The sequence below is a fragment of the Crinia signifera genome, chromosome 7 (assembly GCF_055691185.1).
Source record: "Crinia signifera chromosome 7, ASM5569118v1, whole genome shotgun sequence".
Lineage (NCBI taxonomy): Eukaryota > Metazoa > Chordata > Amphibia > Anura > Myobatrachidae > Crinia > Crinia signifera.
The window spans coordinates 32,228,280-32,242,178 of NC_139223.1; the positions used below are offsets into that span (position 1 = coordinate 32,228,280).

General features: G+C 44.9%; 1 protein-coding gene across 5 annotated transcripts in view; it reads right to left on the bottom strand.

Annotated features, from left to right (window-relative positions):
* Positions 1–913: 913 nt before the first annotated feature.
* Positions 914–13,899, bottom strand: part of TSC2 (TSC complex subunit 2) — a 56,079-nt gene continuing 43,093 nt past the window's right edge. For 2 of the 5 annotated variants that reach the window (XM_083152767.1, XM_083152766.1), the window contains 12 exons: positions 13,304–13,519; positions 12,639–12,707; positions 11,374–11,519; positions 10,791–11,281; positions 10,100–10,178; positions 8,928–9,014; positions 6,128–6,314; positions 5,721–5,860; positions 5,567–5,645; positions 5,261–5,352; positions 2,178–2,276; positions 915–1,441 (listed from right to left, as the gene is read on the bottom strand). In XM_083152767.1, the coding sequence (XP_083008893.1) occupies positions 1,277–1,441; positions 2,178–2,276; positions 5,261–5,352; positions 5,567–5,645; positions 5,721–5,860; positions 6,128–6,314; positions 8,928–9,014; positions 10,100–10,178; positions 10,791–11,281; positions 11,374–11,519; positions 12,639–12,707; positions 13,304–13,519 (1,850 nt within the window). In that variant the 3' untranslated portion in view covers positions 915–1,276. Of the gene's footprint in view, positions 1,442–2,177; positions 2,277–5,260; positions 5,353–5,566; positions 5,646–5,720; positions 5,861–6,127; positions 6,315–8,927; positions 9,015–10,099; positions 10,179–10,790; positions 11,282–11,373; positions 11,520–12,638; positions 12,708–13,303; positions 13,520–13,899 lie in introns of all 5 variants that reach the window. The other 3 variants (XM_083152764.1, XM_083152765.1, XM_083152768.1) reach the window with 3 other exon arrangements.

Consider the following 13,899-nt stretch of genomic DNA (forward strand, 5'->3'; position numbering starts at 1 on the left):
AAAATGAGTGATTACACCGAGCCTATGCTCAATGCCCTGGTGGTCTAGTGGAGTCCCTGCCGCAAGCAGCAGTTTTCACGCTAGCTGCTGCGGCCCGTCTCCCTGGCGCACAGCAGGACAGCGATGTAGTGCTCTCACAGAGAGCCTTACCTGTCCCTGTGCTCCGACCACGCTGTCTGAGGTTACCGGTGTCCGGCGGTGCTAGGCGTCGGCCTCCACCTCGCCGCACACACCTCTTGACCAGGGTGGTGGGGGAGTTTCGGCGCTGGCAAAGAGATGGAGCCGCCACGCTGTAGTCAGTGTGACTGACGGTGCAGGCAGCCCAGCAGCGGTAACGCTGCACAGTGTAAAACAAAAAAAACAGCTTCTTTGGGATTGCCTAAAGGTGCCCCATACATGTTACAATTATTGTATACAATATCGCATCTCATCTCGGTTTTGTGATGAGATCTCGTACAAAAAGTAGGTGCTGCACATACCTTTTGTACGAGATCTCCTCTCATAACTGAGATGTGATAGTGTATACAATAATTGTAACGTGTATGGGCACCTTGAGGCAATCCCTGCTGAAAAAAAAAGGTGCCCCAGCTTCCTGAAGGCACCAACAAAAAACGGATGAGTTAGGCATGGAGGCGGGGTTATATGGGAGAGGAGCTATGCATCCTGGGAAACCTGAAAGCTTTGCTGATTGGTGCCACGGTCCTCTGAACCGCCTACAACCCCAATTTCACCCTGTGGGACCGTGGAACTCGAAGAAGAAACTTACACTTAAAAAAGGTACATCATGTAATACATTTGCTAGCAGCTGTCAGGACCAGCATAAATCAATGTTTTACGTCACTAAGTGCACACAGTGAATAAATGTGTCCAAAACAAAGATAGAACAACTTTATCCCCTCTCCTGGTTGCAATATGCAGAGAATTTTTTTTTTTTTACAGTTTTATTTGTAATTGTGCACAAAACAAGAATTCATAAGCAACAATGGCACCTTCCGGATCGGCTAATGATCGCACAAGCGGATCCCTCAGTCTATGTTCTGGCTGTACCAATTGCACGCACATCATGGGTGAAGTCAATAAATTAGGATTTCATTCCAGTACTGAAAATAATTTAAGTTTTGAGTCTCTTAAAAAGCTGCTACATACTGTACGTCCCTGCGGCAGGAAGTTTTAGTGTTCGGCATTTAGTAGTCTGTGGTTCGGCAGACACGTTCCGCCATCGGGTGCCAAATGGCGTACCTTTCCATCAGTCCCGTGTATCTCAGTGTTCCAAGATTCACGCAAATTCAGTGAAATCATCCACAGCGGATATGAGCCGCGTCCGCTGCCCGGTTTCGAAAGAGGTGCCGGCAGACGGCGGGTTCTGCTGGGGCGGTCTGTTTGAGAGGTTGTGCATGGGATAGGGCATGTTCGCGCTCATTTCCAACAGCTCCTCCTGGATCTGGACAAGGGATACAAGAAGTAATTCATCACAAAACGCGTAGGTTAGAAGACATTCAACTGAAGAGACGCAGGCACTTAACATGCTGCACAAGATCCTTTACACCCTAAAAATTTTTTGTGCTGCCATATTATTCCTCTTCTAGACTGGAGAGGGTCCCAGAACGTAGGATAAGGAACAAAAAAAAACCTCCTTATTTCTGTTACCATTTCACTCAATGCCAGCCCAGCATGGACACCAGGACAAGAGAATTGGAGCAGCAGCGATGTAGGTGCGGATTCAGAGGTGGGCGCTGTTTGCAGCCCTACTGCATCTTTGTACGCTGTGAATGCAAAAGCCGTGGGAGGTTTCTTGAGATGCCACCTACTGCCGCCTCATCTGATCTGCTGATCGTCTTGGGGACTGGAGTGTTGAACCACTGTTCTATGCTGTTCTAGGTTTTGCTACCCCTCTGTTGGCTGCGAGCTGCCATAGAGAGAAGCACATCTGCCACCTCACTGCCTATGGAGTCATTGATGCATCCTCAGATTCCTGTGTACACCTGCAATGATGCCAGGCCCCCAATGAGGTCATAATGACCACACATTGCTAGAGTATACCCTAATTCTACCGATTCATCCCTAAACACCCATGGATAGATAAGGGTGACAGAAGGGCTCTGGGCAGAGCTTAGGGGTACACAAGGTAGGCTAATGAAAGGTGAGCTGTACAAGTAATATAAGTAGACTTCATGTACCTTGGGTCTGATCTTCTTGATGTGTCGCAGCCTTGCAATCCACTTGGAGGGATAGATATCTGTGGGATTCGATCTGCTGTGGTGGACCTGAGAGGCCATCTAAGCAATGCAGAGACAATGGAAGACACCACGTTATAACCATACAACACAGCAATGCAGGACCATTACCCATGTATCCTGGGCTTGCTGTACTGTCTCACTATTGCTGATACATGTGGTTCCCCATACCCTATCTTACCAAACCACCTTGGTATAAGCTCGATTTTCACACGCACAGTAAGACTCTCCACTGGCCTCCAAACTTTCAAGCGTTCCCTGAAAACTCACCTCTTCAGGCAAGCCTATCATATATATGTACCACACACACATAACCCTCTGAGGCACTTATGTATTATATAGCTTCCCTTCTGGACCTACAAGCTATGCTATTACTGGTGCCTGTCCTTGTGCTTCCCTCCTATATCCCTATAGATTGTAAGCTTGCAACAGGGCCCTCCTACCTCCAATTCTGTCTGTTACCCAGTTTGTTTTATCACTGTCTACTATTGTAAAGTACAACAGAATCTGCTGCGCTATATAAGACGCTGTAACGGAATCTGCTGCGCTATGTAAGACACTAACGGAATCTGCTGCGATATATATGACACTAACGGAATCTGCTGCACTATATAAGTACCTGTAACAGAATCTGCTGCGCTATATAAGTACCTGTAACAGAATCTGCTGCGCTATATAAGACGCTGTAACGGAATCTGCTGCGCTATATAAGACACTGTAACGGAATCTGCTGCGCTATATAAGACACTGTAACGGAATCTGCTGCGCTATGTAAGACACTAACGGAATCTGCTGCGATATATATGACACTAACGGAATCTGCTGCACTATATAAGACACTAACAGAATCTGCTGTGCTATATAAGACGCTGTAATGGAATCTGCTGCGCTATATAAGACGCTGTAACGGAATCTGCTGCGCTATATAAGACACTAACGGGATCTGCTGCGCTATGTAAGACACTAACGGAATCTGCTGCGCTATATAAGACACTAACGGAATCTGCTGCGCTATGTAAGACACTAACGGAATCTGCTGCGCTATGTAAGACACTAACGGGATCTGCTGCGCTATGTAAGACACTGTAACGGAATCTGCTGCGCTATATAAGACACTGTAACGGAATCTGCCGCGCTATGTAAGACACTAACGGAATCTGCTGCGCTATATAAGACACTGTAACGGAATCTGCTGCGCTATGTAAGACACTAACGGAATCTGCTGCGATATATATGACACTAACGGAATCTGCTGCACTATATAAGACACTAACAGAATCTGCTGTGCTATATAAGACGCTGTAATGGAATCTGCTGCGCTATATAAGACGCTGTAACGGAATCTGCTGCGCTATATAAGACACTAACGGGATCTGCTGCGCTATGTAAGACACTAACGGAATCTGCTGCGCTATATAAGACACTAACGGAATCTGCTGCGCTATGTAAGACACTAACGGAATCTGCTGCGCTATGTAAGACACTAACGGGATCTGCTGCGCTATGTAAGACACTGTAACGGAATCTGCTGCGCTATATAAGACACTGTAACGGAATCTGCCGCGCTATGTAAGACACTAACGGAATCTGCTGCGCTATATAAGACACTGTAACGGAATCTGCTGCGCTATGTAAGACACTAACGGAATCTGCTGCGCTATGTAAGACACTGTAACGGAATCTGCTGCGCTATGTAAGACACTAACGGAATCTGCTGCGCTATATAAGACACTGTAAATATATAAATAAGCTGCAGGAGCTCTGTGTGACCAGCATTACTACTACACATCCTACTATGTGCACACAGGAATGGGAACACGGCCTGCCTTGTGCACATACAGTAGGTTTCATTCATTTCCCTCTTACATATAGAGATAAATTGGAGAAGTCGCTCATATCAAAATAGTCATCTGATACTGTGCTAGTTGGAAGGACAGGTAAAAGCCGTTTGGTTGCTATCGGCAACTTCTTCCACTTCATACATCCACCCCATCCCGGTTGGTCTGTTATCGCTCAGACTTACGTTATTACGGTTTTGTTCCCAACTGTAAAGCATAACAGAATATGCTGGTTCTATGCAAATAACGGTAATTGTGTATTATCATGGCACCCATGCCCGCGGATCGCATTGTATGCAAATATCGTATACGATTTGCATACAATGCGATTTAGCACACCACCACTATCCACGTTGGCCCGAAGCGTGGCGAGCGGAAACGGTACGCGTCCTCCCTACCTGTTCATACCCCCACTATCCACGTCGGCATGGAGTTGTTGATTTAGTAAAGTGTGGCGAGCGCACCGAGCCCAAAGCTTGGAGAGTGCAGCGAGCAGACGTGTAAAACAAGCCCGAAGCTTGGCAAGCCCCGCGAGGGGATGCGGAATACATGTCAAATAATCTGCATGCACTCGCCACGCTTCAGGCTCGTTTTAAACGTTGGGGGCTCGGTGTGCTCATCACACTTTATAAAATCAACTCCTTGCCGAGTGGGAGTATGAACAGGTCGGGAGGATGCATACTGCGTCCCCTCGCCACGCTTCAGGGTGACGTGGCTTGTGGTGGTGTGCTAAATCGCATTGTATGCAAATCGCAAGCGATATGGCATGGGCGCCGTGATAACACACAAGTACCCAAATAACGTAATAAATAAGTGGGTGTGGTCTTCAGTCACTCACAGCCCATGCAGACGTTAGGGCAATATGTACTAAGCCTTGAAAAAGTGATAAATGGAGAGTAATAAACCACCATCCAATCAGCTCCTACCTGTCATTTTTCAAGCACAGCATGTGACACGGCAGTTAGCAGCTGATTGGCTGGTGAGTTATCACTCTTTTCAAGCTTAGTACATCTGGCCCAGAATGAGCTTACTAGAGACGATACAGTGCCTCATGCCTCATTACTGAGTAGGCTGGAAATTAGGCCATAACACAAGTGCCTGCCTCTGCAATGAGTAGATTACATGTACAGTAGGTACCTGTAGGTAAATCCCCGATATTTACAACACAAACATAAGCAGCACCCTTACATTTGAGTGCAGCGCCATCTGACGGGCCAGGAATGGCAGGTTTTTATCAGACACAATTTTGGCCACAGAGATATCAACAAGACCTTCCATATCTGAAAGAGAAGCAGAACACATTAACAAGACCTATAGAGGGATGCAGGATTGATGGTGGTGGTGTGTGAGGAGGACATCACCGTGGTTACAGATCTCTGCAGCGGTGGTGGGTGGTCCAGCGAAGACGCCGCTCTTGTGTTACCCAAGGAAGTACACACTGCATGGGTTATAATGCATATGGCACTGTGCACTGACCAAAGAACCTAACTGTACCTTTCCGACACTGCAGCGTCACCAAGTTGCTTTCACAGTCCAAGGGCTGAATGTTCACATCCACGAAGTTGAACTGACCCTGGAGAAAAGCAATCAGACGTTACATTCTTCCCAGCAGTTGGGTGCTGAGTGTGAGTGAGGGTGAGGAACAGACCTTGAGGGTGCCCAGCTTATAGTGCTCTCCTGAATCGTTGTACACGATGTTCACAAAGTTGTTGCCGACGTGCCTCTTCTTGTTGCAGCGGTAAGGGTCTATCTCATTGTTGGGCATCAGGGTGGTGATCTGGAAGATGACTGCAGAAGACATCGGAAGAGGGAGTCATTGGCGACGTAACGTAATAAAAACACCCTGTACAACTCATCAGTGATTGGACCAAGGGCCCAACAAAACATCCAGACTCCCAAGTAAGACCATCACCGGTATCTGCTGCCAAAGTAGCAGAAGGCTTGCAGGTCACTCAGGAGAAGGAAACTAATGGCCACCACTGGTGGAGGAACTACTAATGCAAACACATGGTAGAAGGGACCTGAGCAACAGTCCTCATTGGTAAAGCTACATACCTTGCATGATATCGTCATGCCAGCAGTAGGTGAACTGACCGTCATCTCCACAACCACCCAGTCCTCCCAGGAAGATCTTGTCGGGTTGAGTTTCTTTCAGCTCAATCAGCTTTCCCAAGCCAGTCAGGAACTGCGTGTATCTGTAGGAACCATGCTCATTGGACAGGATCGCCCGCTCATCGCCAATCTATCAAACAGAATATAGTGTAAGTAATAAAAATAATAATTGTATTTATATAGCGCTATTTCTCCAATCGGACTCAAGGGGCTTAACAGATAGAATGAATGTAGTACAGTACAGGAACAATGAAGTACAGAAAAGCTTTTCATAAACAATACTTAAGGGAATGAAGGAAATGCTTGAGTAAACAGGAAAGTCTTGAGTCTGTTTTGAAGCATTCTAGAGTGTGCGGGGAAGTGAGTGCCATAGAGTCGGAGCTGCATGGCCAAAAGCTTGACCACCAGATGAATTATGGGAGACCCTAGGTACTGCTAAATGTCCTTCATCTACAGACCGCAGTAATCGGGTGGGACAGTATGGAATCAGAAGCTGCTGCAGGTACCTCGGGCCTTGCTCATGTTGGGCTTTGAAACTCAGCAAGTTGATCTTGAAGATGATTCACCATTTTATGGGCAGCCAGTGAAGGAGGTAGAGAATGGGAGTAATGTGGCTAGAACGGGGCTGGTTAGTTTACAGCTGGTACATAACACAGCTGCCAGGCTGTTATCGGTGCGGCTCTTTTGCTGGGAGACCAGGGTAGAAGGCATTGCAGTAATCCAATCAAGAGGATACAAATGGATGTATGACTTTTGGCAGATCTTCAGAGGGGATAAAGTGTTTAATTCTGGTCATGTTCCTCAGATGAAAGAACGAGGATAGAGGCCTCTATATGTGCCGGCTGTACAAACAGGCAGATACATACTGTGTGTAGGGCAGACAGCTGTAAGGCAGCCAAGGCAAAGTTGATTAATGGAAAGTTATATAGAAGATTTTATAACCGCGTCAGTGGTAAAAACCGGACTGCCCTTTGTATTATTTAGAAATGTAACCTGTTGTCGGGGGAGGGGAGGGGTTTACACAAACTAATATATCATATATAGATCATTACCAAATAACTGGAGGCATGTCCACTTTCCCAATTTAACAATACCAATATTACAAAGAGCGCTTGTATTCTCTAGGAAAATGCTCTATGCAAGTACAGTATGTACAATGAACGTTTCCTTAATAGTTGGAGCCCCTGTCAACTTTGTTCCTTAGCTCGTGGCTCACCATGCCTATCCTATTGTTCTCAGCAGCAATACAATACATAGAACAATACAGTAGGGGATTAGCAGAGCAGAGAAATCCTATTACTCACTTAATCCTATTAACAGGCTAAATGAGGAGGGCTACATCTGTATAGCGCATTTATATCTATATATATATATATATATATATATATATATATATATATATATATATATATATATATATATATATATATATATATATATATATATATATATATATATATATATATATATATATATATATATATATATATATATATTTTTTTTTACGGGAACAGCGCATAACCATTCCTGCACAAGGGGTCACCTATGTCTTTGGTCACGTCCCATAGTTAAATACTTTAGGCGCCTGGTACGCAGATATGCGGAAACTAAACTCGCTAATTACATTCCCTTTACCCCGTAATGGTGATCTGTGCGAATCTTCAATCCAACCCTCAGAATAACTTTACAATGCAAGAAATTGCTATCGGCTCTAAATGCCGCGGGAAGGAAAACTACTTTGCATGGTTGGCCATACAGCACAGAACCCAAAATACCATTGTTTTTAACAAAACGGTCATTCTTTTCCATATAGACTGGGTGGAAACAATGATAAATAAAGAAAAACATGGTGGAAGTTTTTCTCACTATGGGAATCATATATTACCTCTCTCCCCATTGATAGCCAGGCAGCAAATCCAACATAGCTTTAAGAATACCACCTGGTACCTAACTATACTAGCAGCAGGATTCACCCATCTCTAGACTTCACCTGCACACTGGGCTGGGTCCGCTCTCCAGAGGATATAATTTAGTACTGCGACCTAATACACTTACTGTGCTGTTAATTATGTTTAATACTAGTTAAAAGCCTGTCAAAACGACGGCTTCTGCAATGTACTTCCAGTTTGAGCTGTGACCGTTTTTACTTTCACTTTGAGCTGTGACCGTTTTTACTTTCACTTTGAGCTGTGACAGTTTTAACTACCCACCCCACCCTCAGTCCCCATCTGCTCCTACCTCCAATCTTTTTTCACAGCTCCCTCTCTCCATGTCCAGCAAGCTTGAAACAGATCAGTGTCCCTTCAAAAATTGCTTTCACTTTCTCTTATGACATCATTTAGCACACAATGGGGTAATCTGGTCCGCCGAGTGGCCTCTGGTGGTCAGTGGTGGTACTTCAGATGTATATAATTTTATTGGAACATTGTAATCTCGCCCAGGAAGAATTTTGGCCCGGAGATAACGTTTTCACTTTAACAGCACCCCCAACATTTTCCCACTCTCACCCCAGAGCGACTCCTTCCTGTGTGCTCCATTATTCGCACTGTGCAAACATTCTACACAATCACAAATGGTGTCCAGTGAACCAACACTTCTAGTGGTCAATGCGGCATGGCGAGGTCACTGCAAGGTCGCAGTGTCAGACTGTGGTCCAGACAAATACAATGACAGACACTCACAGGTTTCAGCAACAAACTCTATACATGAACTTAAAATGTACAAATATCTGATGGACACTTACCTGCCCTTCTCCAACATACAAAACACCTATCTTGTGTGTGTCATAGCACGGGATCTGATCTAGAAGCTTCATAGTCCGTTCAAAGGTCTATAAAATGAAAACAACCCAGAAGGCACACAGATAAGTCTCCCATCACGGGGAACATGAAGGAAAGGACAGTCTACAGACATAGATATAATACTGAAAAGTTTAAAGTGCAAATAGGGGACAACGATATGTGTGTGAGTGTGTGTGTGTGTGAGTGTGTGGTGGTGGTGGGGGGGGCACAAAGAGGGGCAAAGAACACCTACAGGGTTTGTATAAAAAGTAATGAGACCGATTTTTTTTTTAAAGCGACTGTACGTCGCAGCACGGATGCTCCAGGTGGGTTCTATGGAAGGGAAAGTCAGCTTCAACACGCACTGAGCGTCAGTCGCCTACGAGCTTCTGTGCGGTTCGTTTCGTGGTTTAAGTGGACCCCTGTCCCTAGGCTCGGTTGAAGCCATCGAACGGCGCTACGCCATTAAAGTCTGTGTGGGACTAGGAAATTCGGCTATGGAGACGTCAGCCATGATCCAGAAAGTGTTCAGGAGTGAAAGCCTATCACAAGCTGCTGTTTCGTGACAATGCACCAAGCCAAACCAGCTTCGTAGTCAACGACTACCTGGCTCGGAATGATATCGCAACGCTTCCCCAGCTCCCTACAGTCTGATCTGCCCCCGGTTGACTTGTTCCTGTTCCCCCCGAGTGAAGACAGCCCTCAAAAAGGACACCACCATGGGACCACAGCAGAGGTCAAAGCGGCTTCAACTTGCTGCATGAAGGACGTTCCGGTAAAAAGGACTTCCAGGGCGTCTTCCAAGTGTGGGCAACTCAATGGAAGAAGTGTGACAACTCACAAGGGTCTTATTTTGAAGAATTGAAATTGTTTGTAGCGATATCTTCAACAAATATTTTTTCCCGAATTTGGTCTAATTTTTTTTTTTTTATACCATCCCTGTAACTAGTGACATGGTGGATGGTAGGCCTTAAATACTAATACGCAAGAATGGTACAAAAGGCCGAATACACCACAGCAACATGCAAAACACTTTCTAGTTTCAATTTTTTATTTCTTCTGTTTCGATTTGCAGACAGACATTTAAAATCTATTAATGACCGATTTGGAGTCTCAGAGGCCCTTTGTCACTGACCTGGGTATTGGGGACCAGTATAGGCCTATTGGACTCGTCACCAAAGAATGGAGAGTGGTACAACTGCAAGAACACGAAGCTGCAAGCAAAAGAATATTAAGAAAGAAATGGGACCAGTAAGACATTGATAATTCCACTTTAACCATACAACCCACCTATAATGGAAAGAACAACGGTGGGAAGAAGAGCAAGACAACTGTGAACATTAACGGTGTTTGGTTTCCATGTCCTTTGAAGGAAACGTTTGTAGTAGCTCATGGCCATTACTATTTGGCACGATACAGTATTGTGTCCCTGCTCCATTGTGATCACTCCCACTCCACCCCCCATCAAAAGCCACAGTGGACGAGAGGGGACATAGCAGCTTCTGCCTCCACATGGGCTTGGCATTCTTACAAAGACTAAAAAAAAAGGCACTTCTTTACTTTCACGGCGCCAGCATGGCGCCGCGCTACTTCCGGGTTATGCTCGCCACAAACTAAGTAAAATAAACAAAGTTAACACCATGCCAACATGGATAGTTCATACCTCCACTATCCATGTTGGCATGGAGTTGATTTTAATTAGCGTGGCGAGCCACCGAGCCTGCAGCGTGGGCGAGCGAAGCGAGCCCCGCAAGGGGACTCTGACGCGCGGCGCCATGCTGGCGCCGTGAAAGTAAAGAAGTACCAAAAAAAAACCTGTACTGTACCTTGGGTCTATTCCTGGCACTTTATCAGCCTTTGTGGCTTTGGTGCTGTTCTTAAAAGCATCAACATTTATCCTTCTCCCCCGTCTGGATGGTTCAGAGTCAGAGATGGTGTGGCCTCTTGGACGATGTCCACTTGGTGACTGGAGAGGTTGCGGTGATGCTCCTGGTTCCAACCTGGATCCTACTTCTGGTTTAGGTGTGGCTACAGCAGGACCGCCTTCTTCGGGTCTCTTCTGTGCGGTAGGCGGTTCTAGGTCAAGGCTCTGCGGGACAGGTTGCGGTTCTAATGGTGGACCAACTATAATTTCTTTGGCATCCGGTTCTCTGGGAAGCTCCTGCAAGGTTTGAAGTTCAGGGGATGAACTGGACTTGCTAAGGGTCTGTGAGGGTTGAAAAGGAATTTCACGTGAAGATCCTTCAATAGGAATTCCACCAAGTTCCAGATCTGACTGTTGGGCTGCAGACTCTTCTTGACTGGAGGTGGAAGATGACTAGGGTGGCAAAATAAAAATCAGAGATTTTAAAATCTGAAAGGGCCAGGAAAATAATTTATGTCTGTGATTAATTCCCAAACCGTACGTACCCTGCTAATACCAGGATTCTTCTTGTCTTCACTGGTGGGCTCATTAGCCACTGCTTCAAAGTCATCAAGCTCTTGAGATCCACCTGGAGAGGCGTTCTCTGCTTCACCATCTAGCTGGGCGCCCTCTTCTGGCACAACTGAGGATTCTGTCAAATAGGATTTATTATGAGACACAGCGGGGTTTTATATTTTATTAACCAGAGAGGACGGACAGAATATAAAAGAGACAATTATTTATTGGTTAATGAGGAAGTATCACTTTTTTTTCAATCCATACTTCAAGGTGATGCTTCAAGGTCTAGAGACCAGTAATAAAAGTCTAATTTTTCAAAATTAAAGAACCTAAAAGAATAAAACGTACACTTCTATGAAAAAGGTTTCCAGAATCACAATATGCAAAAGGGACCAAATGTTTCCAAAATATGATACTTCAACATTAAGCAACTCCTTACATATTGATGAACTCACAAATGTGACAAGGCCATTGAAGAAAGCAAAAGCAAGCCCCCCCCCCCCAAGTACAAAAATCTCACTACTAACAGGAATACTGGATTTCAAGTCTAATCTGGTCAACATTTATTAAAGTCTGAACACATAACTGATTTAAATGAAGAGGATATTAGTGCAATCTGTGTGTGGTTCTGGTCAGCATTAAATAGAAATGGAATCAACCAGCTTCAAACAAACATTTAACAGCAGGCGGGACAGGCAGCGGGAACAGAAGTCTTTAGAGTAATACCGGGTTAGTGATAGCGCCACACATGACAGTGGTGTGGTACCCTTGTGGTCTGAGCAGAGACGAGTGTGGCTGTTCGATAAGATACAGTAACATGCAATCCGTGTGGGGGGTACACAAAGCATTTATAGCGTTCCGTTCTGCAGAGAGCTCAATAAGTTAGGACATACCAGCCAGTTATGTAGTAGGTCATGCCACAAACACGGTTCCTTGTTGGTTTTCTTATTAGCAAGAAAGTGCACAGTAAATAAAACAATTTGGTAGTACAAATGAAAAATAACTAAACAAATCGAAAAAAAAAAAAATAATCAAAAAAATTAATAAATAAAAAATTATATATAAGAAACCAAAAAAAAAAAAATAGAAATAAAAGACTGAACGCATACAAAATAAAAGCAAAAACAAACAGAAAAAAAATTAAACGAAGACGCAATCACGCACAAAAAATAGACTACAAGCTTGTTAAAAAACAGGCATATGCCAATGGGTCAAACATGATTCTGCATGGTCCCTGATGCGCTATATATACCTGCCCAGGAAATGCTCCTAAGCAGCTTCCCTTGACCACTGGACTGGGAGGCGAGAGAGATAGAAGCCACTGTAATGGGAGAGGAAGAGCAGATTGCAAGATGTTCCTGTGACTAGGTCATACTGTCGGAGCAGTGATTTATATCTCCAGCCACCAAAGCCACCCACAGAGAAAATGTACAGCATTGACCCTCTCGTTCTGTGACACTCGTCCACTTGTCTGACAATGAGCTTTAGCCAAAGACTCTTGAAGAAGTCGAAACACAGAGTGTTAAGACAGCCATTTTAGGCGCTTAACCAATCATGATAATGTATCCTACACAAGATAGCCGGTGAGAACATCACCAAGGCGGCTCAGGGTCCATAGTCATCGTACATGATCAATACTCATGAAGCCTTTGTTTACTAGTCAATTGCTAGGCTGCATTGGTTTAGCCCTCAAATGGCTACCTTCAATTGCGTAGGACAAAGACGCCCCATGAGCAATCCTCAACACGGAATAGCAATCACTGGCAGGTTGTAGAACCAGAGGAAAGAAACAGAAGGTATAGATATGGAACAGGCTGAGCAACAGACACATTATTCAGAAGTGTAGTGTAACCGTGAGGTGGAGAACATCATGGAAGCAGAGTTTGTTCCTGAGAGATAGAGTTGTCCGTCACTTACCGGTGTTCGATCTCTGGAGCAGTGTAGGTTTGCTTGCGGCAGGGCTCAGCGTGGAGGAAGGCATGGACAAGGACTTGTACAGAGCCGTCTCTCTATGCTCTTTAAACCTCTCAGCTGCCATCAGGGCATTAGACAGTTCTTGGAGGGGCATGTTGTTGATGTCTGAAGAGAAGGGGCTGAGCGGGTTTTCCAAGCTCATCAGCCAGCTGGTATTGCCTGAGGAGCAGAAGATCCAAGTGCAGAATGAAGACAAAGATGGTACAGGCCAATAGTCTTGTTCTAACCTTAATCTATGGATCATTTCTGAAGGTCTCAAAAATAAAAAGGAGGTTAACGGGGACAATGACAAAACAAAAAACCTCAGCATATAAACTCTTTACCTATGGACTCCTTATCGAACATGCAATTCTTCAAATGAGTGTTATAAGAATGGACTCTGCAGGTTCTCATGTTGGCAAATACTCCAACACCTGCAATCCTAAATCCATAACCAGAATATGTTCTCATTCATAGGGGACATATCGGACTGTGGAGCGCGGTGGCAGGAGCATTATAAGTTTCTTGCAAAAGCCATCCCTTCAGACATTCACCCTTCC